The sequence below is a fragment of the Acipenser ruthenus genome, chromosome 1, assembly GCF_902713425.1.
Source record: "Acipenser ruthenus chromosome 1, fAciRut3.2 maternal haplotype, whole genome shotgun sequence".
Taxonomy (NCBI): Eukaryota; Metazoa; Chordata; class Actinopteri; order Acipenseriformes; family Acipenseridae; genus Acipenser; species Acipenser ruthenus.
In genome coordinates this window covers 74,989,863-75,015,764 of record NC_081189.1, presented here as the reverse complement: position 1 = coordinate 75,015,764, position 25,902 = coordinate 74,989,863, and the positions used below count along the sequence as shown (strand labels likewise).

Below are 25,902 nucleotides of genomic sequence, written 5' to 3'. Positions count from 1 at the left end.
GTGAATAATCTGAAATGGTACAAAGGTAAGCAGTAAACTGCCACAGGTTAAAAAAAAAGTTTAGGTTACCAAAAACTGAAAAATAATGTACATTTCAGAGTTATACAAAAAGGCCTTTTTCAGGGAACAAGTAATGGGTTAACAACTTACAGCTGTTCTGCAGCAATGGAAGTAAATTAAGCCTTGAAAGTTGATGCTAACAATTCCTACAGGTGTCCCAACTTTTGTTGATTACTTACAAACCCTCTGTCTGTATAAAAGCAGTGTTGGAACAGACTGTGTTACTACACCCTCTTGAGCATTATTTGGACAGTATTGTACTGCAGGAAGTAGTATATTGCTCTCATAATGGCGAGAAAAAGGCAATTAACAAAGGAAGACAGACAGACCATTATAACCCTTAAAAGTGTAGGTCTTTCCTTTAGAGAAATTGCAAAGAAAGCCAAGGTGTCAGTGAGTACAGTTTCCTACACCATCAAAAGGCACTTGGAAACTGGAGGAAACTCTGACAGGAAGAGGTCTGGCAGACTGTGACGAAGTGCCCGCCCCTGTGTGTATTTTGTGTGTTATGTGTTGTATGTTGCGTGTGTTAATGTTGGTGTATAGTCATTGGTACACGGGATATAAATGGGTCTGTGTTTCACGTGTATTTAAAAATGTAGATTTATATTTAGGCACGAGGAGGGCACAAATCACTTCACGTGCTGGTTAAATGTAATATGTGAGCACGGGGTTGCACAGAATTAATTCACATGCTGGGATTCAAGTGAATAATTAATTAGTAATCGAATCCCAGCACAACAGTATATATAGATGCATGTTTCTTTCACTCAGGGTTGGGTGTTCAGTGAGTGGAGAACGGGTGTGGAGCGGAGGTAAATGTTAACGAAAAGAACAAGTAGTTGTTTTGTACTCACCGTGTTTGTTTGTCTCCGTGCACCGTTTGTGTGTTAGTACGTTTTTGTTTGTCTTTTTATTTTGGCGTATAGTGCCGTGTCCTGTTTTGTGTTGTGTTCAAACCTTTTATTTTCTGGTCTGTTAATTATTAAATGCTGAGCGCGATCACGCGCTCAGCTTCACCAAAACTCCAAGTCTCTGTGTGTTACTTCCTGGCTCTGGTCTGACGCCACCCATTCCGGCCGTCTTTGTGACACAGACCCAAAGCCACAACAGAATCAGAAGACAAGTTTCTGAGAGTCAACAGCTTGCTTGATAGGCGGCTCACAGGACAACAGCTTCAAGCACAGCTTAACACTGGTCGAAGTAAGCAAGTCTCAGTTTCAACTGTGAAGAGAAGACTTCGAGCTGCAGGTTTGACAGGTCGAGTGGCAGTAAGAAAGCCATTGCTAAGATGGCAAAATAAGATAAAGAGGCTTGCCTGGGCCATGAAGCACCGCCAGTGGACTACTGAAGACTGGAAGAAGGTCTTATGGACCGATGAATCAAAATTTGAAATCTTCAGGTTCATCACGCAGTGTTTTTGTACGCCGTCGAGTAGGCGAAAGGATGGTTCCTTGGTGTGTGACACCAATTGTCAAACATGGAGGAGGAAGCGTGATGGTCTGGGGCTCTTTTGCTGGATCCAGTGTCAGCAACTTGCACAGAGTGAGTGGCACCCTGAGCCAAAACTGCTACCACAGCATTTTGCAGCGCCATGCAATAACCTCTGGTATACGCCTAGTTGGTCTGGGGTTCATCCTACAGCAAGATAATGACCCAAAACATACCTCCAGGCTATGTCAGAACTACCTTAGAAGAAAAGAACAAGACGGTAGGCTTCAAATCATGGAATGGCCAGCACAGTCTCCAGACTTAAACCCCATCGAGCTGGTTTGGGATGAACTGGACAGAAGGGTGAAAGCAAAGCAACCTACAAGTGCAACACATTTGTGGGAACTTCTGCAACAGTGTTGGGAAGAACTTTCCAAACAATATTTGATTTCCATTGTAGAAAGAATGCCACGAGTGTGTTCGGCTGTTATATCTGCAAAAGGTGGCTACTTTGATGAGTCAAAAATTTAGATTAAATTTTGTTAAACAAAACGATTCCATGATTTATTTTTTATCTCCAATTGTTTATTTGTTCTATGCTTTAATTTCAGAGTACATTGAGACATTAAACTGTGTAAATTTCAATAAAAACTGGAAAAATTGAGGTGTTCTAAAACTTTTGACCGGTAGTGTGTCTATATATATATATATATATATATATATATATATATATATACATTTTTTGTCAGTTTTTCGTTAAGTATATGGAACAATTAGTTAATTCTATAGGATATTGCAAAACTTTTGGCCATAGCTGTATATACTGAATTGCACTTTTAAAAGGTAAACAAAGAATTTATCTTGAATATGCAATTTGATAAGCCCAATTTAACCACTTAATGGGAAAAAATATCTTCAAATTTGTGTCAGTTTTTCATTAAGTATATTCAATATGTTAACGTAACATTATTCAGCAGATTTCATACGACTTTATGGAGCAAGATTAGTTAATTCTATAGGTTAATGCAAAACCTTTGGCCATAGCTGTAAAATTAGCACTGAATTTATACATAATAAAATGGCTTTAAATGACCTGTCAGAAATACATCATTAAATAGCAAAAGACATGTATTTTACACTGTCACACAGCCCTGGATGGAAAATTTGCTTTAATATCACATTCCAAGGCAAGATAACATTTTAGCAACAGGATAAAACCTATTGTATACAAATATTATTGCGAGTGGGGATTAGTGTTGTAAACACTATGGAAATAGTTAAAACAGAACTGGGCGATGAGACAGCAGTGCGATAACTCAGTGACTGGTTTTTCAGTAAGAATCCAGGTATTAAATAAAAATATAAACGTAGGCTGGTAGGTACACAGGGTCACATAAAATACAATACTTAACTGACTCATTATACATCCATGTTGAGCATTAAACCACGATTAAGGTGAAGGGCTGGGAAGCAACCACCCATTTTGTGAAAACAGTGGAGGAGTGTGTGGATGGAAAGACTACCTCATAACTTGCACACTTGGCATTGCAGTCTCGCCTTTCAAAACTCCTCTAATTAACACGTTTACACATCCACACAAGCTGGTTTGTATAGCTATCAGAACTTGTGCAAAAGGTTGCCATGCATAAAATAAAACAAACAAAAAATGATAGCACATTAGGGTGTTTAAATACATTGGCTAAACAGTCAAGTGAATTGATTAGTAAGACGCAAGATGACCAATGATCAGTTTATTATAGTTTAGAGGGACAGAACTTGAAAAGAAAATGTACAGAGATGCTTAAGGTTAACTGTCACTTGAACCTTGGTGAAGGTGTCCTTGCAATGCAAAGAGGCAGAGGAACTGTTGAAATGAAACACAACACACAGATCCTGCATTGTGTTCATAGCCCTGTGGGTTGCGGTAATTATCATTAGAAACATTTTCATTCAGTCATAAAGTCATAAAGAGCATATGTCATTGCTAAAAAAAGACACAGCATTGATGATAGGTGACATAATGACTTTATAATCACTTTGTATATTGATAAACGTGGGTTTCACAGCTTTCTTAGCCCTGCATGCAGCACTGCTGTGTTAAAGCTGGTCTCCTAAGCCCACAGTCCACAATAAAATAATCTTATTCACAACAAATCAAAATTATACATTCATACATTTATTATGTATGAATGGACCACTCAAACCTTCAATGGTATTGTGCAAGTTCAGTACAAGTTCTTGAAATTAACAAAATTAAATTGACCTTATAGCTTGGAAATGTGTTCTGAGAAAACATGTGTATTCAATATTCATGTTGAATAAATTTAAACAAATTATGCTCATCAATGGTTACCTTAGGTACATCTTAGCAGTGCAAACAAAAAGATATCAATAGATAAAAAAAAAAAACAATACAAGAACATTGTATTCTATGTATAAATTGATAATTTCTAAATAAATGACACAAATGCAAGAATGAAATAGTTAAGTCAGATTGGAAGTCACCGAGTTATTTAGACATTGTAGTGCCACTGCTTTACACTAGGTGACTCCAGACTGCTGGATACTGGATGCTCAAATGTATGCGTACACACCCCCTTCTTTAAACATGTTTTTTCTTTCCTGTCAGAATTGGAATAAACTCTGCTTTATAATGGATAATGTAGCAGGACATGTTCAGTGCCGAATGTGATGGGTTATCAATTATTCATGTGGCAGCAGTGTATCAATATTACAGAAGGGCCAGCAACTCCCTGAAGCAATTTATAAAACTGGATTAAGTAAAATGTGAATCACATTCCCTATTGTGTTGCTCTAAAATCATTAAAAAATACTGGTTGGTTGTTTACAATATGGATAACCAAGAACAATTTTAGACTTATTGCACATTGTTTGATGTAAGAAAAAGCTTTATTTTAATTATTATTATTTATTTTTTTTGGTACAAGCTTATGACAGTGAGTCTTGCTGAGGACTGCTCTATACAGCCACTGATCCAACAGGCTGCACATCTGTTCGGACGATCTCAAAAACAACGTGATGCCTGATATGCTGATAATTTTAGTTTTCAAGCCCATTTCCTAACAAATCTTAAATATTAAAATAGTTATTTTATTTTATTTATTATTTATTTATTTATGTATTATTATTTATTATTTTTTTAAAACCATAGTATCTGACAAGAAAGTGTTTTTTCAGCAAATGATTAAAAATCAGTAGAGTTGGCTGGGATGTGAATAAGTATAAAAATATGCTTCAATGAGTACTGGTGGGTCTTCCCATTACCTTGATCACTGATGATCATCATACTAAGTATATTTGTATAGTTGACATGGGTTTGAATATCCTCTATGTCCACCATTTTTCAAACATATGAACCTTTGGTTTAAATACAATATGTGCGAAGTACAACTGTAAGATTTGCTATAAATGTGCCAATTAAGAGTTACCAAAATATTGGTGTTTTAATAAAACAAAGTGCAGCCAGGAATATTGCTGCAGATCTACAAAAGCATCTCTGGGGGACTTTTTAAGGTGAACGGCACCTTTGATGGGAATAGTATGTAAATGTAAAGTCAAGCAGTTATGCAGAAAAACACGTAGTTGTTGTACAGTATCTTCCCTACATTTAGTAGAACTGCACCGTTTAAGCAGCCTTCGGAAGCAATTGTTTAACTATTTGAATAATTAAATGTTTATACAACACAATCCCTTAGAGGTGCCACAGAGGGAGTATGTGCACCAGGATCACCAATAGTTTTATATATATATATATATATATATATATATATATATATATATATATATATATATATACACACACATGTGTTGGGAATATTGTGGGGTGGCCCTCTGTGTATCATTGTAAAGTAGGTAAAGGTAAAGGAGTTACATTACTCATCACAGAGTTTTAGACTCTATATAGTGGTGGAAAGATCACATTAGCTTTGTTGATTTTACTTTTTTTTTTTTACAACCTTTAACAACAGTTTAAGGGCCGTACCATGCCACCACCATTCTGTAACAGTACTTCAAATACACCATTATATTAATTGGGACTGATAGACAGGTGCTAAAACATGAACTCTGGCTAAAAACAAATCAACCTCCATCTTGCATGTGGCATTTATCACATGGGCCTGAGAACTACATCTGACTCATAGAAACATTTAAAATCTATGCCAACCTCTAAAATTAAAGTCAGACAGCTCTAGTAAAACCTGTTCAGCATTTTATGAATCACAATGCTCAAAAACATTGGAACTTATGATGCAGTTGGTAAAAGGTTTTTTTTGTTGTTGTTGCTGCTGCTATAGAGCATGTAACTGCTGTAAATAAAAACAGTTCCTCATCTGAACCAGTTGATTTTTAAGGATTTCCTGTTACTATAAAATATTACTTTACTACATAAAACTTTACCTGGTTAAGTTTTGTGTATGAGATCATGAACTGGTCTTATAGACTACCAAGCACCTTGTAGGTGAAATTGATTATATATATATATTGTGAGACAGCAGGGAGGGGGTTAAAACCTCTCTGCAGTAAAAACATGTGCGGAATGTTTTCTGTTAATTGTTTTATTGTTAATTATCACCTGCACCTGGCTATGATTGTAAATTAGAGCCAGGTGCAGGGTTTATAAGGAGAGCAGTCAGTCTGCTCTACGCTGCTGAGTAGAAGGAGGCAGGAGAGGTGCTCTGTCTCCGAGTAGCCAGAGAAGAAGTAAGTGCGGTGTGACACCAGTGTGTTTTTGTAAGGACGGGAAAACAGCTTAGCTGTCCCGTGTTAGGAAGGGTGTTCCTGGAAGTTGAGTTAGTGCTCCAAGAGGAGCTAGGTGTTTATTTTGCTTTTGTATTTTGTGTGTTTTGTTTACTTTTGTGTTTATTAAAAATAGCGCACTAGCGCTTAAAACTCCATTTCATTGTTCTGGGTCGTATTTTTAAAGGGGCACGAACCCGAGTGAGTTGTGCTTTGTCACATATTTCTTTTTGTTTTTTCTTTGCAGGGAGGTTTTAACCCCCTCCCTGCCGTCTCTCACAACCCGCTATATTACAATATATATATATATATATATATATATATATATATATATATATATATATATACACACACACACACACAGTGCCTATAGAAAGTCTACACCCCCTTGAACTTTTTTCACATTTTGTTGTGTCAGTGCCTCTGCGTTTCATGCATTTAAATGAGGATTCTTTTTCCACTTATCTACACGCCAGGGGAAAAAAGTTTTTGTTGAGAAAAAAATATATATTAAATACAAAACTGAAAGATCATAATTGGATAAGTCTCCCCCTAAGTTAATACTTGGTGGAAGCACCTTTGGCAGCAATTACAGCTGTGAGTCTGTTGGGATAGCTCTCTACCAACTTTGCACTCCTAGATTTGGCAATATTTGACCATTCTTCTTTACAAAACTGTTCAAGCTCTGTCAAGTTCCTTGGGGAGCATTGATGGACAGCAATCTTCAAGTCGTGCCACAAATTTTCTATTGGATTTAGGTTCCTTAGCCACTCCAGTGAGGCTTTGGCTGTGTGCTTTGGGTCGTTGTCATGCTGAAAGGTGAACTTCCGTCCCAGTTTCAGCTTTCTTGCAGAGGGCAGCAGGTTTTCCTCAAAGACTTATCTGTACTTTGCTCCATTCATTTTCCTTTCTATCCTGACAAGTGCCCCAGACCCTGACAATGACAAACATCCCCATAACATGATGCTGCCACCACCATGCTTCCCAGTAGGGATGGTGTTCTTTGGGTGATGCGCTGTGTTGGGTTTGCGCCAAACATAACACTTTGCATTTAGGCCATAAAATTCAATTTTAGTTTCGTCAGACCACAAAACTTTTTGCCACATGGCTACAGAATCTCCAGAGTGTTTTTTTGCATACTTCAAATGGGATTCAAGGTGGGCTTTCTTGAGTAATGGCTTCCTTCTTGCCACCCTACCATACATGGCAGATTTGTGGAGTGCTTGGGATATTGTTGTCACATGCACACTTTGACCAGTCTTGGCCATAAAAGCCTGTAGCGCTTGCAAAGTTGCCATTGGCCTCTTTGTAGCCTCTCTGATCAGTCTTCTTGCTCGGTCATCCAGTTTGGAGGGTCATCCAGTCTAGGCAGGGTCTTGGTGGTGCCATACACCTTCCACTTCTTAATAATCGTCTTGACCGTGCTCCAAGGGATATTCAAGGCCTTTGATATTTTTTATACCCATCCCCTGATCCGTGCCTTTCAACAACTTTGTCCAGAGTTTTTTTTTAAAGCGCCTTGGTGTTCATGGTTGAGTCTTTGCTTTGAAATGCACTACCCAGCAGAGGGAACCTACAGGAACTGCTGAATTTATCCTGAAATCATGTGAACCACTACAATTTAACACAGGTGGGGGCCACTTAACTTGGTGTGTGATTTTGAAGGCGATTGGTTACACCTGAGCTAATTTAGGATTGCTAATACAAGGGGGGTGGCCACAAATCCAACCGAGCTAGTTCAGTTTTTATTTTTAATGAATTTTCTACAAATTTCTAGAATATTTTTTTCACTTGGAAGTTGTGGGGTAGGATGTGTAGATAAATGAAAAAAATCTATATATTTATATATATATATATATATATATATATATATATATATATATATATATATATATATATATATATATATATATATATATGCTTCAGTGAGTTACAGGAAAATAATTCCATCTACGGTTTATGTGACATCATTAGTGCATACAAGTCACTCGGCAGTGTGTTTAAGTTGCTCAAAACTAGAATCAGTTAGAACTGGTTTAAAAGGCTAGTATAGGGTAATAAAAATAGTTTAGAGTAACAACAAATTAGTTAGCCATTATTGGGTAAGTCAGGGATGTTAGCAGTATGTGATTTGGTGTATGTTAATAATTGATTAGTTGCTTTCAGTATAAAAACTAAACTGTAATGCAGACATCCTTTGTGATCTTCAGTGCCTGTATTTTGAGTTTCACTGTACTGTGATGCTGCTTTCTGTGTAATAAACTACTTTTGGTGAGAAACATTACCTACAAGATCTTACTGCCTTCTTTGATCACCGTAAATCATCTACATTTCTTTTTGGCAAGCCAGCCAGGAGTCGTTTGAACCTGTGATGGACCAGAGGGGAGTATCGTGAAGGAACTTTCCGAGTGCAGCGCCAGGAGCCAGGGCTTTTTCGGTCAGGTGAGATAACTTCTTCTTTCTCTCAGTGCTGGTTAAGACTGACGCCTTAAAAAGAGTGACTGTATGTGGTGAAACAGGACAGCGGCTAAAACCTGGATATGTGTAGTTTGTTGCATATGATAACAGAGAGAAAAGTAATACAGTAAGGGGGATTTTGTCATACGGTATCAACAGGAATCATACCAGAAAGGTTCCGGAGAACATAAGGGTGGGTCAGGAGACCTTTAACATTGTTTGGGACAACAAAGTAGGGTGAACACTGGTATAAATCCAGTCCATAGGGAAATGAACAAATCCTTTCCAGGCACACACAGCAATTGACAATAAGCTGTAATACAAATTCACACAATCGTGAATTATAAAGTGTTATTGGTATAAAATGCTAGTACATCGGGAAATAAGATTTACCGTTAAAGGAACACAAGGCATTGGAATATGCCTTAAGTCTAATAAAGGACTATTGGCATTAAGTCCAGACGTATATGAAGGGAACAAGTCTCTTCAAGAAACACAAGGCATTGGAATACGCCTCAGGTATATTTTGACAAAAAGTGAGTTATTGGCATAAAACTCTACTTGGTAAATGTCATTTAACTGAATAGAAACATGGAGCAGGTGAGTGAATACGTTGCAAAGCACTGTAAGCGAGGATCCATGGAAATGGTTAGAAGAATGTTGTGTAGAAAGAAATGAAAAGTGTAAAAATAAGGAGAAACATGTGAATGTTCTGCAGACATAAAATATATCTGTACGGATCGTATGGCTAGGTTGAAGGAATTAGACACTGCCCTGAGTGCAGTTAGCCGAGAGAAAGGTAATTGTAGATAGTACAGTGGTGCAAGTAGTGCAATTGTGTCAGGAAGTAGATTACTTAGAAAGTGAAATGTAATAAGTAATAAACAAGTTTGTATTGTGTTAGTGAATAAAAAGGGTTACAAACATTTGAACTAGAATGATATCACAAATATACCGTAGCAACAATGGAGAGGTTTGTTCAGGATTATATGGTTTTCAGGGAAATGCAGGGTCACTGCCTTGCAGATTCAGAGAGGAAGAAAAAAAAGCTAGCATGACCATATATGTGCTGTGTTTCTTTAGAAATTAATTTAGCACGTAACATCTGCCAATTGAACAAAATTATTTCGTCTTAGGCTGTTTAAGTATAAACCAAGGGAATTTGAATAATATGTTTTAAATATGTTACAAGCTATGGCAAAATACTGGGAAAAATAATTATTTTCTGTTAAGAGCGATGCTGAGTTGAACAATGTGGTAGAGACAGAGATGGGTGTAGTCATCACAGAGCTGCTGTACACAGAGTGTGAAAGAGATAGCTGTTTGTTAGACTGACTGTGTTTGAAAAACTTTTAGAAATAATGTTCCTGGAGATCTATAAATCTAAGCAAACTATATATGTACCCGGAAATATTTTATTTAAAATATTTTCGTGAATGAATGTTAAGTGTTTGTTTGTCTGTGTGTGAGTTTTATTTTTTTAAGACACAGGTGAATTTATAATCATGAATACATATTTGGAGTATAGATTACATGAAAAACAGAGGGTATATTATTTTAGCCAGAAGATAATTATACATAAATGTTATTCTGTTAAAAACTATTTAAGGAAAACGTAAATGTGTTATTGAAGTGTACTGGCAATTCTGTAATGATTAGAAGTGAAGCCAGGTATGTTTTATTTTATTTGTGTTGTATGGATTGGATAGTAAATGTTCAATTACAAATTAACGACCACAAAGGGATCTGAGACGTAAAAAGTCTAGAATCACGGCTATTCAATTTCAATAAGAAGTCGGGAGTACCCGTATTGACACGTCAGTCATTTTTCACTCCCAGCACAGGTAGTGAATAGGGAAAAGATTTCTTAGAATTGAATGGCAGTGAATTGCATCTAGAGAACCTAGTAAAACAGGAGCAGTATATTTTGCCATAGTTGTTCTTTGCCATTAAGGAAAATGGGAGAAATTATATCAAGGTATACTGAGAAACATTGAAAATAAAAGAAGACGTTTATAAAGTAAGTACCGCACTGCTGGGCTTGCAGACAAGTCAAAGTGCAGATACAAAGTTAACTTTATGTCAAGAGAATGCATGCAAGATTAAACAACAAAATAACCAGTTACCAGACGGTGTTAAAAATCTTACCACCTACCTGCTTATCCCACGACTTCCATGTGGAGCGCAAGTGAGTCAAAATTTGTCACTCCCATGAAATAGCGTGCAGGGAGGTTACATGTGCATCTGCAAAGTTTAACATGTCTTTTCATCGTGGTAGACTAAATAAATAAGCAGACTATATGGTACTAGTCTTCTTCCTAATATTAGTAATGACCGAATAGTGTCAGGCAGTATTCATTTGTTGCAAACAAAATGTTAGAAGTGTCTCTCATTTCAACCACGCCTCCCTCTGCAGTCTGTTACACTGGCAGCCAATCGGTGTGGGGAAGAAGATAGAGCTAGTCTGTGTCACTGTACAGAGTCAATGCTTCAGTTCATTCGATTCGAGAGGACTATATAGGGAAAAGTAAAGTTGGAATTGTGCTTAAATTTCTTTCACTGCGTAAAGAAAAAGTTTGTGTTGTCATAATATAAGTAAAATATATTTTTTGGAGGGGGTAGGAATGTTGGCATTTTTTAAAATATTGTGAAAATTTAATATTTTTGTAAACAGTTTAGCAAGATGCCATTGTCTCTATGTATCGTGCACAGTTGCAGCACTAAGCACCAGTTAGGATGTGCAATGCAGGCTATGTGAAAGTGGAAAAACACTATCTCACTGAGGTTTGGGATTTTAGAAAAGTTTATTTGATTTTAAAAAAACATTTTCTGTGAGTGTTTGTTTAATACAATTATGGCTGCTCTGTCCCTGACACTCTGTGTTTACAGCTTTCAGTCACTCTATATTTCTTTAGCACAGCTCGCATTGCTGTTTTTTTCACCCCAAAATCACAATTATTTATATTTATTAAAAAAGGCAGCATTTCTTTGCTTTGCCTACGCTTGCCTCAGTAAATGAATTGCAGATTTTTAAAATTATTAAATCATTTTGATTGCTACGTTTCCCTAGCTGTCTGATTGTGAGAAGTCATTTGTAAATAAGTTAAACTAATCATTTCTTGCGATGTTCTACTACTGTAGCTCTTTATAATAATAGTTTTGATTGTGTCTTTTGTTTGATATTGTTGCTGCTTTCTCTGCATCATAATCGTTTGACAAAAAAAAAAAACGTTCATTCCACTTTGTTGTTAATGGTTACTGTAAATAGTTATGTTATTTTTAGTAGATCTCTGTAGAAAGTGCAGTAAACTGGACAGAACTGCAAGTGTATATATTGTAATTGTTGCTTGCATGCATGCAGAGATATTGGTTTGCACCAGTGCTTAACTTGTAAAGAAAGAGGTGCCAGGGAGCAAAAAATGACAATAATACCATCCTTAAGAACCGCACATTCAAAATCATAACACATTTATTTGAAAGAGTATTGTATGTACTAGTGTTAGATGTTTACGTTCACGTATTCTTCATCATATACAAAGTAGTAGTGCATGCAGAAAAAATAATCAAAGACAACCTCAGGACAGATAATAAATAAAAAAAAGCCTGTATACAGGTTTTGTATTTAAATAGTTTAAAAAACAAACAGACGACGCCAGAAGGACTACATTGATTAAAAAAATAAATAAAAATACGCACCCCAACACGAACATTGGTTTAACCCACAGCCTGCACTATTATCAGCGATGTGTATGCAACAGAAGCCGCTGGTAGATTACAAAAACAATTAATTAAACTTCGGCTAGGTAGTTGTTATCTTAGTATGTTTTTATTCTCTATTAATTAAATTATATTCATTGAAAAAAGGCATGAATTTTTAAATTTGGTTTAATATAATATAGCAGGCTATTGTTCCTATTGAAGTAGGCTACAATATTTTTTTTTCATTAAAAAGTTGTCGTTCTTTGTTGAAATTAATGTTCCGCTTTCATATTTAGTTGTGTACTACTCATTTAATCAAACCAAGTAGTGTAAGAAGTTGCTTGTACTGTTCATGACATTTTCAAAATCAAGTAAGCTTATTTGTGTATAAAGAACGACACTAGAGTTGCAGCCAGTGTCATCTTACTTAAACTAAGGCACTCAAGCTGAAATCGTAAAGTAATTTAAAGTAGACTACAAACGGACTGTCTCTCAAGTTTAGCGCGCACGCAAGAACTTGCAGACTTGATACAACTGTGTAGAGAATCTAAAAAGAAAGCATTTCATGAGAATTTTAACTAGTTGGTAGTTTGCATGTGGGAACAGTACATTTGTGGAAATTATTGCACATATGACAACTGCTGTCAGACCACGAGGCTTAAAAATCCCAAATATTGTGTATCTATTTTCATTATTATTCATTTTAAAATAGCACAAACGATAAAAAAATCACCTTTCCGCATTCTTTCTTTTATTAGTTAGAGGTTCTTGGGGTTCCATTGCTTATTGTTAGGGCTCTTCATTTTATTAAGAAATTATGTCGAAAGAAACTTAAGGGACATTATGTCATCAAAAATAAAACCCCAAAACAAAGAGCCCTACTTATAGTAGAGCTTTGTTACAAAATACAGCACAGGACTGGACTGCACAGTATATATTATACACAGTAGAAGTGAAGTTTGCATGTGTGTTGCATAGAAAACTGCACATTGTTGCATTGTTTTGTCACTCAGGACATTTTTCCCGTTCATATAAGGGTAAAAAAAACAGTTTTAAACAACTTCTGATTTTGCCCCGCCCACTTCCAGTTTCTCAAATACACATCCGAATTCATAAACGAATAATGAATAGCATGGGCACGAATATAGATACAGATAATGGCTGTATGTATCACCCCTAAGATGTGGTTCTTTGCTCCTTTCAAATCAGACCCAGGACACAGGACTTGAATTTTCATGCTTATACGCTATTTAAAATAAACAAAAACAAAAATGCTTCACACAATACCTATTTTCTCATACAATTGAGCACACATTCAAATCGGGCTCCTTGTACAGACTGGCTGCTTTCTTTAAATACCCTGCCTGGATCTAATTTACTTATACCCACTGACAATGGCTAATAGTTTAGAGAAATACAAATTAGTTAGCCATTATTGGGTAAGTTGGGGATATTAGCTGTATGTGATTGGCTGTATGTTAATAATTGATTGCTTGCTTCCAGTATAAAACTAAAGTGGAATGCAGAAATCCTTTGTAATCTTTAGTACCTTTAAGGGTCAGCCAGTACTTTGAGTTTCACTGTACTGTGATGCTGTTAGACTTCTACTTTCTGTGTAATAAACTACTATTGGTGAGAAACATTACCTACAAGATCTTATTGACTTATTTTTATCATGGTAACATCACCTACACACCTATTTAATCTACATCAGAACTCAGTGAAGCAAACAATGGCATATTTTAAACACATTTTATTTTATTATGTTTTATTATTCATATGAACAATCTAAAGAATGTAGTGTTTGACTTAAATGTAATTTAAAACCTCAAAACTAGCATGAATTTGATATCCACAATGTCATGTTTCAAGCATCTTTACAGAGGATGCACTGTTATTTTGGCCAACCAGTGCAGCCTTTTTTATCAGATAAGAATCCCTGGAGGTTCTAATTGTTTTGGCTAAGCTGTACAACATATATAATTCACATGAAGTGTAAAACATGCTCCTTTTCTCTTCCTCTCACTTTGTCTGGTGCTGAAGTCATCCAACAGTATCTAATCTGACAGGAAACAGACCGTGCTTCACTAACCTTTAACCTGTGGTGTGCCTGTACACTTAATACTGATATTTAATATTTCCCTGCAATATCACAGGTCTCAAGTCCACAAAAATACTGTTTTGCCTTAGGTGCAACACTTAGGAAGAAAAAAATAAATGAAAACAAAATAATGTTTTCCGCTTTCTCCTGCCAATATGCCTTTGATGTGCACCCCAGTCTACCATCAAATACATTTTTAATGGTGTAATTAGCTTTAAGGAACAGGGAAAGTATCAGAGCAATTATAACTACAAAACATTACGGTCTGCAGTTTATTTTTTCTTTACGCGCTGCCTTTACAAATACTATAAGTTCTAGGTCGGGTTGTCGAGTTACACAGTCCATTATCGACTTTACAGATGCAGAGGCGCGCACTGTGGTACTACAGCTACTCTGCTGGCTTATAACTGCATGGCACTGATAAAGACTTCTTGTCAAAACTTAATAATTCTACATATCTTACTGTGGAGCGTTTTAGAATTATGGATGAAGATCTGTATTAATTGCTGTGACAGAAAACAAAAAGGGGTATACATCACTCTTTTATTATCTCGTTTTCTAGTTTTTCTAATGAAACAGGAATTTGAAATGAATAACGTCCTTTAAGACACAATGCTGCACTTTAAATGAAACAGCTCTTTAAAAAACAAACAACAAAAAAAATATGATTCTGTATATGTCTTCTCCACATTCCCCAAGTTTACTGCAATTGAAATTTGCATTATCTACTTGAATGAAAATGTTACGAAGTAATATGCAAGATTATATATTTTATATATATATTTATCAATTAACTAAATGCAAAGTGAGTGAACAGAAGAAAAATCTAAATCAAATCCATATTTGGTGTGACCACCCTTTGCCTTCAAAACAGCATCAATTCTTCTAGGTACACTTGCACAAAGTCAGGGATTTGGTACGCATATAGTCAGGTGTATGATTAAACAATTATACCAAACAGGTGCTAATGACCATCAATTCAATATGTAGGTTGAAACACAATCATTAACTGAAACAGAAACAGCTGTGTAGGAGGAATAAAACTGGGTGAGGAACAGCCAAACTCAGCTAACAAGGTGAGGTTGCTGAGGACAGTTTACTGTCAAAAGTCATACACCATGGCAAGACTGAGCACAGCAACAAGACACAAGGTAGTTATACTGCATCAGCAAGGTCTCTCCCAGGCAGAAATTTCAAGGCAGACAGGGGTTTCCAGATGTGCTGTCCAAGCTCTTTTGAAGAAGCACAAAGAAACGGGCAACGTTGAGGACCGTAGACACAGTGGTCGGCCAAGGAAACTTACTGCAGCAGATGAAAGACACATCATGCTTACTTCCCCTCGCAATCGGAAGATGTCCAGCAGTGCCATCAGCTCAGAATTGGCAGAAAACAGTGGGACCCTGGTACACCCATCTACTGTCTGGAGAAGTCTGGTCAGAAGTGGCCTTCATGGAAGACTTGCGGCCAAAAAGCCATACCTCCGACGTGGAAACAAGGCCAAGCGACTCAACTATGCACGAAAACACAGGAACTGGGTGCAGAAAAATGGCAGCAGGTGCTCTGGACTGAAGAGTCAAAATTTGAAATATGAGTGTCTGCAGGCAACAGTGAAGCATGGTGGAGGTTCCTTGCAAGTTTGGGGCTGCATTTCTGCAAATGGAGTTGGGGATTTGGTCAGAATTAATGGTCTCCTCAATGCTGAGAAGTACAGGCAGATACTTATCCATCATGCAATACCATCAGGGAGGCATCTGATTGGCCCCAAATTTATTCTGCAGCATGACAACGACCCCAAACATACAGTGAAAGTCATTAAGAACTATCTTCAGCGTAAAGAAGAACAAGGAGTCCTGGAAGTGATGGTATGGCCCCCACAGAGCCCTGATCTCAACATCATCGAGTCTGTCTGGGATTACATGAAGAGAGAGAAGCAACTGAGGCTGCCTAAATCCACAGAAGAACTGTGGTTAGTTCTCCAAGATGTTTGGGCCAACCTACCTGCCGAGTTCCTTCAAAAACTGTGTGCAAGTGTACCTAGAAGAATTGATGCTGTTTTGAAGGCAAAGGGTGGTCACACCAAATATGGATTTGATGTAGATTTTTCTTCTGTTCACTCACTTTGCATTTAGTTAATTGATAAATATAAACTATTAACATGTCTATTTTTGAAAGCATTCTTACTTTACAGCATTTTTTCACACCTGCCTAAAACTTTTGCACAGTACTGTGTGTGTGTATATATATATATATATATATATATATATATATATATATATATATATATATATATATATATATATATATAAATAAATAAAATGAACCAGGAGACATAAGCTGCCCATAGATATGCTATTCTGCTTTATACAATTTAAAACAGAACTCTCCAGGTACCAAATGATTCAACAGCGGTGAGCCTCAGGTTATAATTCACTTCTTTATACTCTAAACCCCTTGCAACCAAAATCTTTAAAGCCTATGTTGTCTGTTTTGTTTTAATCCTTCCTATTAGTTACTCCAGTATAAAAAAAAGGAAAAAGCAGCTCAATGTATCCCATGGTATTAAAGTGAATTGCTCTGGTCCCAGATCACTTAACTTTTGGCCCAATTAGTGTTACACACACACACTACATTATATATCCCTGTTGAATTATACAAATTGCAATCCCTTCACTTTAAAAACGCAGAGCTAAAAGAAGTTTAGTAAGCATATCTATGCTGCAATGTTTCCCTATTATGGATTGGGGCTTCTCATGCTAAAAGAGTTTAATGAATAATGCAGTGGTGTACACATCCTCTTGCACTAAATGCAGGGAACTGCAATAGCATGGAGTACGGATTAGCTTAAACCCTGCTTTTCTTCATAAACAGTAGAAGTAGACGAAAACACTGCTAAGATTGCTCTAAATTCACTTCCACCAATTATGGACAGCCCTGCAATGTAATCTAAATCTGGCACAATTTTTGACCAATAACTCTTGGATCCATATCACCAGAGGTATGTTTCACTAATACCAGGCAAATACAACCAAATATAAGAAGGTAACCCTTTGGGAAGAAAAAGCTGCAGGGTTATAGCACCATTATACCTCCATGCCAAGACTGAGTGTAAGAAACAGCTGGAAAAGTATATTATCGGCCTTATACTAGAGGAAGTGGCTGAGGATCAAACCCTGGTCATCAACTTCAGAGATGCTATAACAGCTAGACTTTTTAAAAAAAAATAATTGGCAAATATATATATATATGATCTTTTCACAGTTTGAAAACTGCAGGAAATAGCAAGACCTATGATTCCTAGTCCCAATTCCAATTAATAGTACTAGTTCAAACCTGAAATCTATAGGAAACTGAATGACCTGGCATTCATATTAATGGTAATTCATAGTGTATAGTGTTTGACTACCATGTTTATATATGAATGGAAGCTTGAATTCATGGTTTTGTAAGTTATTACTATGACACCTTGAAGTACAGAACGGAATATCTTCAAAGAATTCTTCCAGAAGAACAGTTGTTTTAAGAATTGCAAAGTTGATAAAAGCTGAATTGGCATTAGCAAAGTTTTTTTTCTTCTTTTTCAGTAAACTGGTAATGAGTGCTTAATATCAGTGTTGAATAGCTTGGAGCTCAATGAAAACTCTGAGTGCTGGGTATGCATGTATTCAGATGATTTTAAAATACAGAATGCCACTGTTTCAAACACTGTTATCCACCGCTTTGTATGGGTACTGTAACTTTCACACATCTGAAACTGTACGATACAGGAGTGCCCTCAGAAATCTTTCACATGGTACGGTAAACTGAACCACACCGACATCCCACCTCATGCCGATAACGACTCTGCATCAACATGCTGTAAAGTGTTTCAGCCTATCAGAGTGCTGCATTTTTGTTCTTTCCACAATTTCACAGCACCTACACTGTCACATTAGAAAACTGCAATCAAATTCCATCATGTTTCCCTTTCAAAAATGAATAAGCACAGCGCACTGCCAGCAAGACAGAACAGCAACTACACTGACAGCAGCCAAATAGTCCACGACAACAATAAAAGGTACAAATAAACCTATTTGAAATACAGACTTGAACTAGGGTAAAAATTAGCTCACAAATCTCTTATGCTGGTTCCATTTCTAATCATTACTCTCAAAATCACTACAACTAATATAATCATTACTCACTCTCTAAGCAAGGTGTATAAACACACATTTTATTTTATTTTACTCATTGTGACAAAACAGGCAGTTAAAAAAAAAACTATAACAACAACAAACAAACAAACAAACAACAACAACACAACTTGGCAATGATGTGTTAATGATTAGGGTGTGTATTATTAATTTTACTATACGTGAACAAATGTATAAAATACAAATTAAACCTTTATAAATGTGCACTTACTGTGCTCAATCCTGGAAGAGCAGCAGGACTAACATTCAATGCCGCCAACGTACTGTCGGCGCTTAAAATTCCACCACCGTCAGTACGAGAAACAGACAGTTTGGTGCTTTTACTGATTGTTTCCCTCTGGGTCATCAAAAGAAAGATTTTCGCTATTTTTCCAAGCTTCAACCAAAGGTATCTGCTTCCGTTTGCTCATTACTACCACTGAATAAACAGTACAATCCTATAAGCTTAAATGTCTGTTTCACTTCAACCGATCACACAAGATTATCTGCAAGTCCACAGTTGTGAAACCGAAATTTTGCAGTACGCACAGTGTGTAGGGCTGCAGGCACCAATGGTACTGTAAAAAAAAATTGACTATTTCAATTTCAACTTCTTTATGGTAACCACAAATATACAGTGCATACAGTACAGGAGCAACAATGCCTAACAGGCACTGTTCTTTCTGGCATAGTCTTACCTTTGTTATTATACACATCTAGATAGTTGGGTGCTGAAAAAATGGTGATTAATGCTGGGAAACCTGTTGTTTGGCTCTTCCTGTACATGCGATATCTGTAAAAAGGAAAGAAGGAGGATGCATCAGTAACAGAAGAACAAATCTGATAGTAGTTACTTCTGTCATGATTAATACATATTAGGGCTGTCAATTAATTGCAGTTAACCTCTGCGATTAACGCTTTAATTTTTTTGGGAGATTCATTTTTTTAACACACGTTAATCACACTCCTGTCTTGTCCCTCTTAGCACACCATAATTAATTTCCTGCAGCACCATTTTAGTGCATGCCAGGACTGAATGAGTGTAGTCATTGTTGAATGTAAAATTAGTCGCGGAACTGCATTATGCAAAGTACTCAAACTGAAGGACTTGTGAATGAGACATTTATTTTTTAAAAACTTTCCGACGGTTCACTGGATAGAAAGGGTTACTTGTATCTACTGTCAAAGTGAGTTACAATATCACAGAAGTGTACCACCTGCATGCTAAACATGGTTTCACTTCTCAAAATACACTCTAGTAGTTTTTTCTGCTACAGACAACAACAATAAAACAACAGATGAAACCCGTCAGTGTTGACAGAGTACTCTTTTAGAAATTCAGGATCGCTGCAAACCCATGAATCAAGCACTATACTATAACCAGTGCTGTTGGATAGCTACTGACTGCAGACCCGTTAACATTGTAGCTTTGTTTTATTTCAATAGCCACATTTATTTTTAAACAATCTAAATTTACAATTATGATGGACATCACCATTACTCCGTGAATGTTTTGTTTTATTTAGGCAATTTCAAGTTAAAAAATGAGAATTTAAAATTATTATTATTATTATCAAATAAATATAAAATAATAATAATAATAATAATAATAATAATAATAATAATAATAATAGCATCAGTAATAAAACAAACAAATGAAATGGATGCAGTAATTGCATCAATTAAATATGCGATTAAAACCAAGATTAACCGAGATAAAAAAAATAATCTCAATATTAATCACAATTAATTTTTTTAATCGCTTGACAGCCCAAATAAATATACATTTTGCCTACTATTACACTATTTACTGTTTTTGTTTGGGGGGGAAAAAAATCAAGAAAAAAATTAAAAGGACACAGTTTAATTTTTATAATACACTCTTAAATCAGTGATTTGTTACAAATACACACCAAAATACTTGCAGCATTGTGTTTTTGAAAATTAAATTAAAGTGAGTCATTCAACAAATGTTAATGGAAGCACAGTCAAAGTTTCCATAGTTTTAGTTCCAATTCCTGTCCTGATTTATCATCACTTCGATCTCTAATTTAAGTTCATCTTTGTTTGCCTCCTTCAGTTAAGTTTCCTAATATTATATTTTATAATAACAATAATAACTGAACATACATAGCCATAAGTTTAGCACAATACCTATAAGAGGGGACTTTAATAAGATAAACACCATTGCTAAGCTAACAAAAAATAAATAAAAATAAACTTAAAATTCACATTACACTGTCTTGTTCCCCCCTCAAAAACACATAAACAGCAACATTAACAACATTAGTAGGTGAGTTGTTTGAGATTAATGAGAAAACTTTTCTGTTGTGAGATTCCCAAACTGAGAAATTGAGGTATGCTTGTCCTGTGTAATTACAATGCCCCCCACAGACTACCTTGCCTTTAGCAACAGGGTCTAGAATTGTTTTCATACAGTTACTTCATAGTCAGCAGTTTGTTGAACTCGTTGCTTTTGTAATGGGTTTTACATTTAATTCGGGCCTCATGGTACCAACAAAACATATCTACAGTTAAACTGAAACACTGAATGAGCTCTTGTGACAATATGGTAATTTACACTTTTTAAAGTAAATTAATAAATACATACATAAAGATATATGTCTGCTTACAAAACCTATGATTATGGGTTTCTTCTACAGTTTAAAACTAAATTAATAAAAAGATAAGCCTGCTAGTCCAGTCTGCAGTTTATAACTACAACACTTACCGTTGCAGGACACACATTTATATACTCAGCATCACAAAAAACCTACCCAGCATCCTGTGCTTCATGGGCCCGGATTACCGATAATAAATTATTATGTTGTAGGAAATCGCACACAGCAGGGTAACTAGAAAAGAGAAAGAAAAAATATATATATAATACAGCACTTATTACACAAGTCTTGACATATGTACAATATGACATGTATTTTAAAAAGGCAAACAACTGAATGTTTTTACTACAGTAAAGTCTCATGATTAAATGAAAAAAAAGTTACTATATTTGGTTATTTGTGTAAGGTTTTTTTTACGAGAAGCATAAAGCACGTATTCTTAACAGTAGCACGTGTGAATAGTTTTTGTCTTGCCTCAATGGAAACTTCCAGAAAATCTTTACAAAAACAACAATAAAACAGCATGCGAATGTCTGAAACAAACAGGTCTCTACACTTGTGTTGTGTCTGCACATTAATCCAGCTTGTAACACCAGCTATTGTGAAACTACCTTCAGGTTTTTCTTTTTAGTGAAAATAATAAATTGCAGGAATGTGGAGGCCAAAATAAACCCTCTGCCCTCATGCAGTAAAGTGGCTGAACTTTTTCCATGCTATAACCTTTCATTCATTCAGTGGAATTAAGTGGTTGTGTAGCCTGGAATTTTACCATGTTAACAAATTATCTCTCAAAGGTAGCCAGAGTAAATGAATTGCATAGCACGTGGAACTAGAAGCTTCTTCAGCTGTGAAGAAGCATTGTTCTGTAATTGTACACCCAAGCTCATTGTTGTGCACACACTAGGGGGCAGTATGGACAGTATTGTTTACACGGTGTAAAGGAGAACTGTTTAATCAGTAAAGCCACTCATGTAAACAAAGCTAATAGGCCCCAATCATTGGGAAATATTATCTTCAGTAAGTCTCCATGTTGTTTAGATTCACTTTGTATCATTCTCGGTTTCAGTCATGTCATCCCAAAGAGTTTTTAAAGCACCCCTGTGGTATCCATATAGCTCCCAGTGTATCTGGTACACCAAAGTGTAACTCTTGAACTTTCCCCCTGCAACACAATGTGATATTTATTACTGATGTATTTGTTCCATCCATCAGAGGACAAGGTCATGGTTACACTCCATGGTTATTGAGGCCACAGGGGTGCATTCAACTTTTGGGTTTGTTTTACAGTATAAAGTGAATCTAAACAACAAGAATATATTAGTTAAGATATCTCTGATACTTCACACCCATGAAGCTGTTCATTAAGGACTTTTAAGGAACGTTTGTTTTTAAGGACTGTTTTATGAATGATGTTTGTTACAGGCATTTATATTTCAAGAATACTTCAAACCTGTTGAAAAAAAGGTTTCATCAACAACAAAATTGATTTAATTGATCAAACACTCCTTAACAAAATGAGCCCTTGAAGTTTGTGTAGAGGTTGCTAGAGGTTGTAAACAGAGACGGCCAGTTCGTTTCTGGGTAATTTGGTTGAGAAATCACTGTTACTGATTGCAGTGTTTGTGCTATGGATGAGTATGAAAAAAGGCTCTGTTACAGGTTAGAGAGTCTACTACTGCTATTAGGTGGCACTAGAGCAGCACATCAACCCTATCTGTAGTCTAGAGAGAAGTGTGGTGGATTCAGTGTGAAGCAGCTTATTATATATGCTGTATCACCTCTATTAAGTAAAATTACTGTAAAGCACCAAATTCCGCCGGACTGCAGGATCTAAAATCGGGGTGGAGATCAGTCGCATTGGATCTTAACAATGAAGGGACTGCATATGACAAAAAAACCCTAATCTTTTCAAGATTATGGTATAAAAAGTTAAATACATTATGGTAATTGCAGACATCAGTGTGTATTATAATGCATGGTGCATTTTTTTTTTTTAAAATAACTTTGAATATATATATATATATATATATATATATATATATATATATATATATATATATATATATATTAAAAATGTACTCGGCAATAATACGTTCAAGCAAATTTGTAACTTCTAATAACAAGGTACAGGAACAATTTTGCACTGGTGGAAGGATACATTACATAAAACTTATTTTAAAGTTTTATGTAATGTAAAACGTATTTTAAAGTTTAAAATGATATTGTTTTTGGTTTTCTTTTTACAAAATAAACAGAGCCATGTTATAAATGCAATAACCCACACCAGGGTGTAGCAAGACGTATCTTACTGCACTTCTGTGTGATTGAATGCCTCAGAACGCACCCAGGCATGTGTAAGATAGGCCTATGTCTTACTGCAAACCCTGCGTGGGTTACTGCTTACTTAACTAACTGTGACTTACTTTTTCTTATTTATTAATTCTCATTAACACTATTTTTCATTGAAAAGTCACTGCCGCAGAATTGGACAAGTTCTTTGCAAAAATACATGTTTCTCTTTGCAGATTTTAAGAAATTTTGCTGCAGATTTCCATAGGGACTAAAAAATAAAACAACCTGTGTATGTGTACATCCACTTTCAAAAGCTGTGGTGCAAAAACTACATTTAGTATTTGTAATATACTGTAAATGCTCCGATACTATTGTACACATGCCTCTATGTCTCTGCAATCAAAGCTTTTGCAAAAGGCAAACATAGCAGGCGGTACTAAATGATGCAAATTTCATTCTAATTTTACTTTTAACAGAAATTAAACATTCTGTTTGATCCTATGCGAATAAACTCAGCTGTGTATGTGTATAAGTGCCTCAAATGTCTGCAGTGTGTCCAGTTAAAGCTACAGGAACTGATCCATAACAAGGTAGTGGAGACAAGATATTAAGTATTACAACGTAAATATACTTTATATTTTGACATATGCAAGTTTCATTATAGATTGTTTCAAAGAGACCTATACATTTAAAATTTTGTGCTACCGCATAGTAAACATGTTTTATCTATTAGAGTGTGTGCGAAAGCCCTGCCGAATTGAGTGTGTGTTTGTGTGGGGAATATTGGGTTGGCAGGGAGGGGGTTAAAGTTCTCCCTGTCAAAACACGTGGGAATGTGGTTGGAGCTGAGAATTGAATAAATGATTACATGATAAATTAGGCTCCAGCCACAGGTGTATAAAATAAGTGTTCACGGGTGGTAATTTAGAATGAGTAGAATTAACGTTGGTGATAGAGGTGGAGGTCAGTGTTTGTGTTCCGTCCTGTGCTGTCCTGTCATGTTTGTGAGTTTTTGTAAACCCTTTTGTTTTGGCCCTTATTATTTTGTTAAGTGTGTTTGTCAAGTGTTTTGTCTGTGTTTTGTTATTTTTGTAAATAAACTGCGCATTAGCGCATTTAACTTGTAGCTTTCTGTGTTTGAGTCTCTCCCTGCCAATACCATCTGGGCTGTAACGCTACTGTGCCAGGTAAGGTTTCAGATAGCGTCCTAGAGACTCAGACCAGGAACTACAGGTTATTTTGAAAAGAGAAAACAAAAAAAATGGATTACAGTATGCTGGCCGCCGTGCTGAATGCCTGGGACTGGCAGAGGTAGAGGCGAGATGCCAGGGACACACAGCAGCAGGAGGAGAGGGAGCAGCAGTACACCATCCTTGCAGATAAGGTGAGGAAGATGTGTGGGCTAGCATTGCCAGCCCTGTGTTAAGCCACCGCCACTGCCGGAGTGCCCCACGCTGCTATCAGCATTGCCACTGCCAGTGCCACCACTGCCAGAGTGCCTCACGCTGATGGCAGAATTCCCACTGACAGCACTGCAAATAGCAGCATTTTCGCTGCCAGAGTATTCCCCACCGCTGCCAGCATTGCCGCTGCCTGGGCTGCGACACTACCACGCCACAGTGGGTATGTGTGACTTCAATGTTTTGCAGTTTAGTATGATAAAAAGCAACATGTTCCCAGTTGACAAACATTAAATCAGTAGCCAGTTACAGGTGCGAGTTGCAAATGACAATTTGTCAAGAGTTCTAAAGCATGGGAGTAAAACCAACATTTTACACACTGCCGTAAAGACTCCCCACATTACTCATTCAACGTGCCATGGCTGGGTTAACTATTGGACAGAGACAACAAGCTACAAAAATGAACTTACCTGTAGAAGTATGAGCAGCCTCTTACTGTGTTGTGTGTGAAGTGTTCCTGAGTCTTTTCATTGCCAAAGTCCTCCAATGGGTCTGACCACAAAAGATCACACATCGGTCCATATGCTGGGGGTTCTTTAAACCTATCTAACTACAGGAAATAAAAATAATACCAAAACCTCAAAAGACTTGCTGTTAGTTTAATATTATGAACATCTGTGATATGTACCACTTTTGTGTAACTGGGCTATAATATTAAAAAAGCTGAATCTCCCTGTTGCAAGTCTGGTTCAGTCGCAATAGACAAGTTACTTTGAGAAAGATAATATTTGGGGCTTGGTTGGCTTCCATATGCAAGACTGCATAAATGACTCATGTTTCTAGAGGAACAGTCACAAAAGTGATGACTAGATGTCTCCACTCTAAACTGATTACTATCCATGGATACACAAGAT

At 36.4% G+C, this 25,902-nt stretch overlaps 1 protein-coding gene across 4 annotated transcripts in view; it reads right to left on the bottom strand.

Annotated features, from left to right (window-relative positions):
- Positions 1-25,902, bottom strand: part of LOC117421318 (protein phosphatase 3 catalytic subunit alpha) — a 167,486-nt gene that overhangs the window by 29,051 nt on the left and 112,533 nt on the right. For all 4 annotated transcript variants that reach the window (XM_034035553.3, XM_059029750.1, XM_059029755.1 and 1 more), the window contains exons 6-8: positions 25,459-25,598; positions 21,453-21,530; positions 19,374-19,468 (exon numbers count right to left, since the gene is read on the bottom strand). In XM_034035553.3, the coding sequence (XP_033891444.3) occupies positions 19,374-19,468; positions 21,453-21,530; positions 25,459-25,598 (313 nt within the window). The remainder of the gene's footprint in view (positions 1-19,373; positions 19,469-21,452; positions 21,531-25,458; positions 25,599-25,902) is intronic.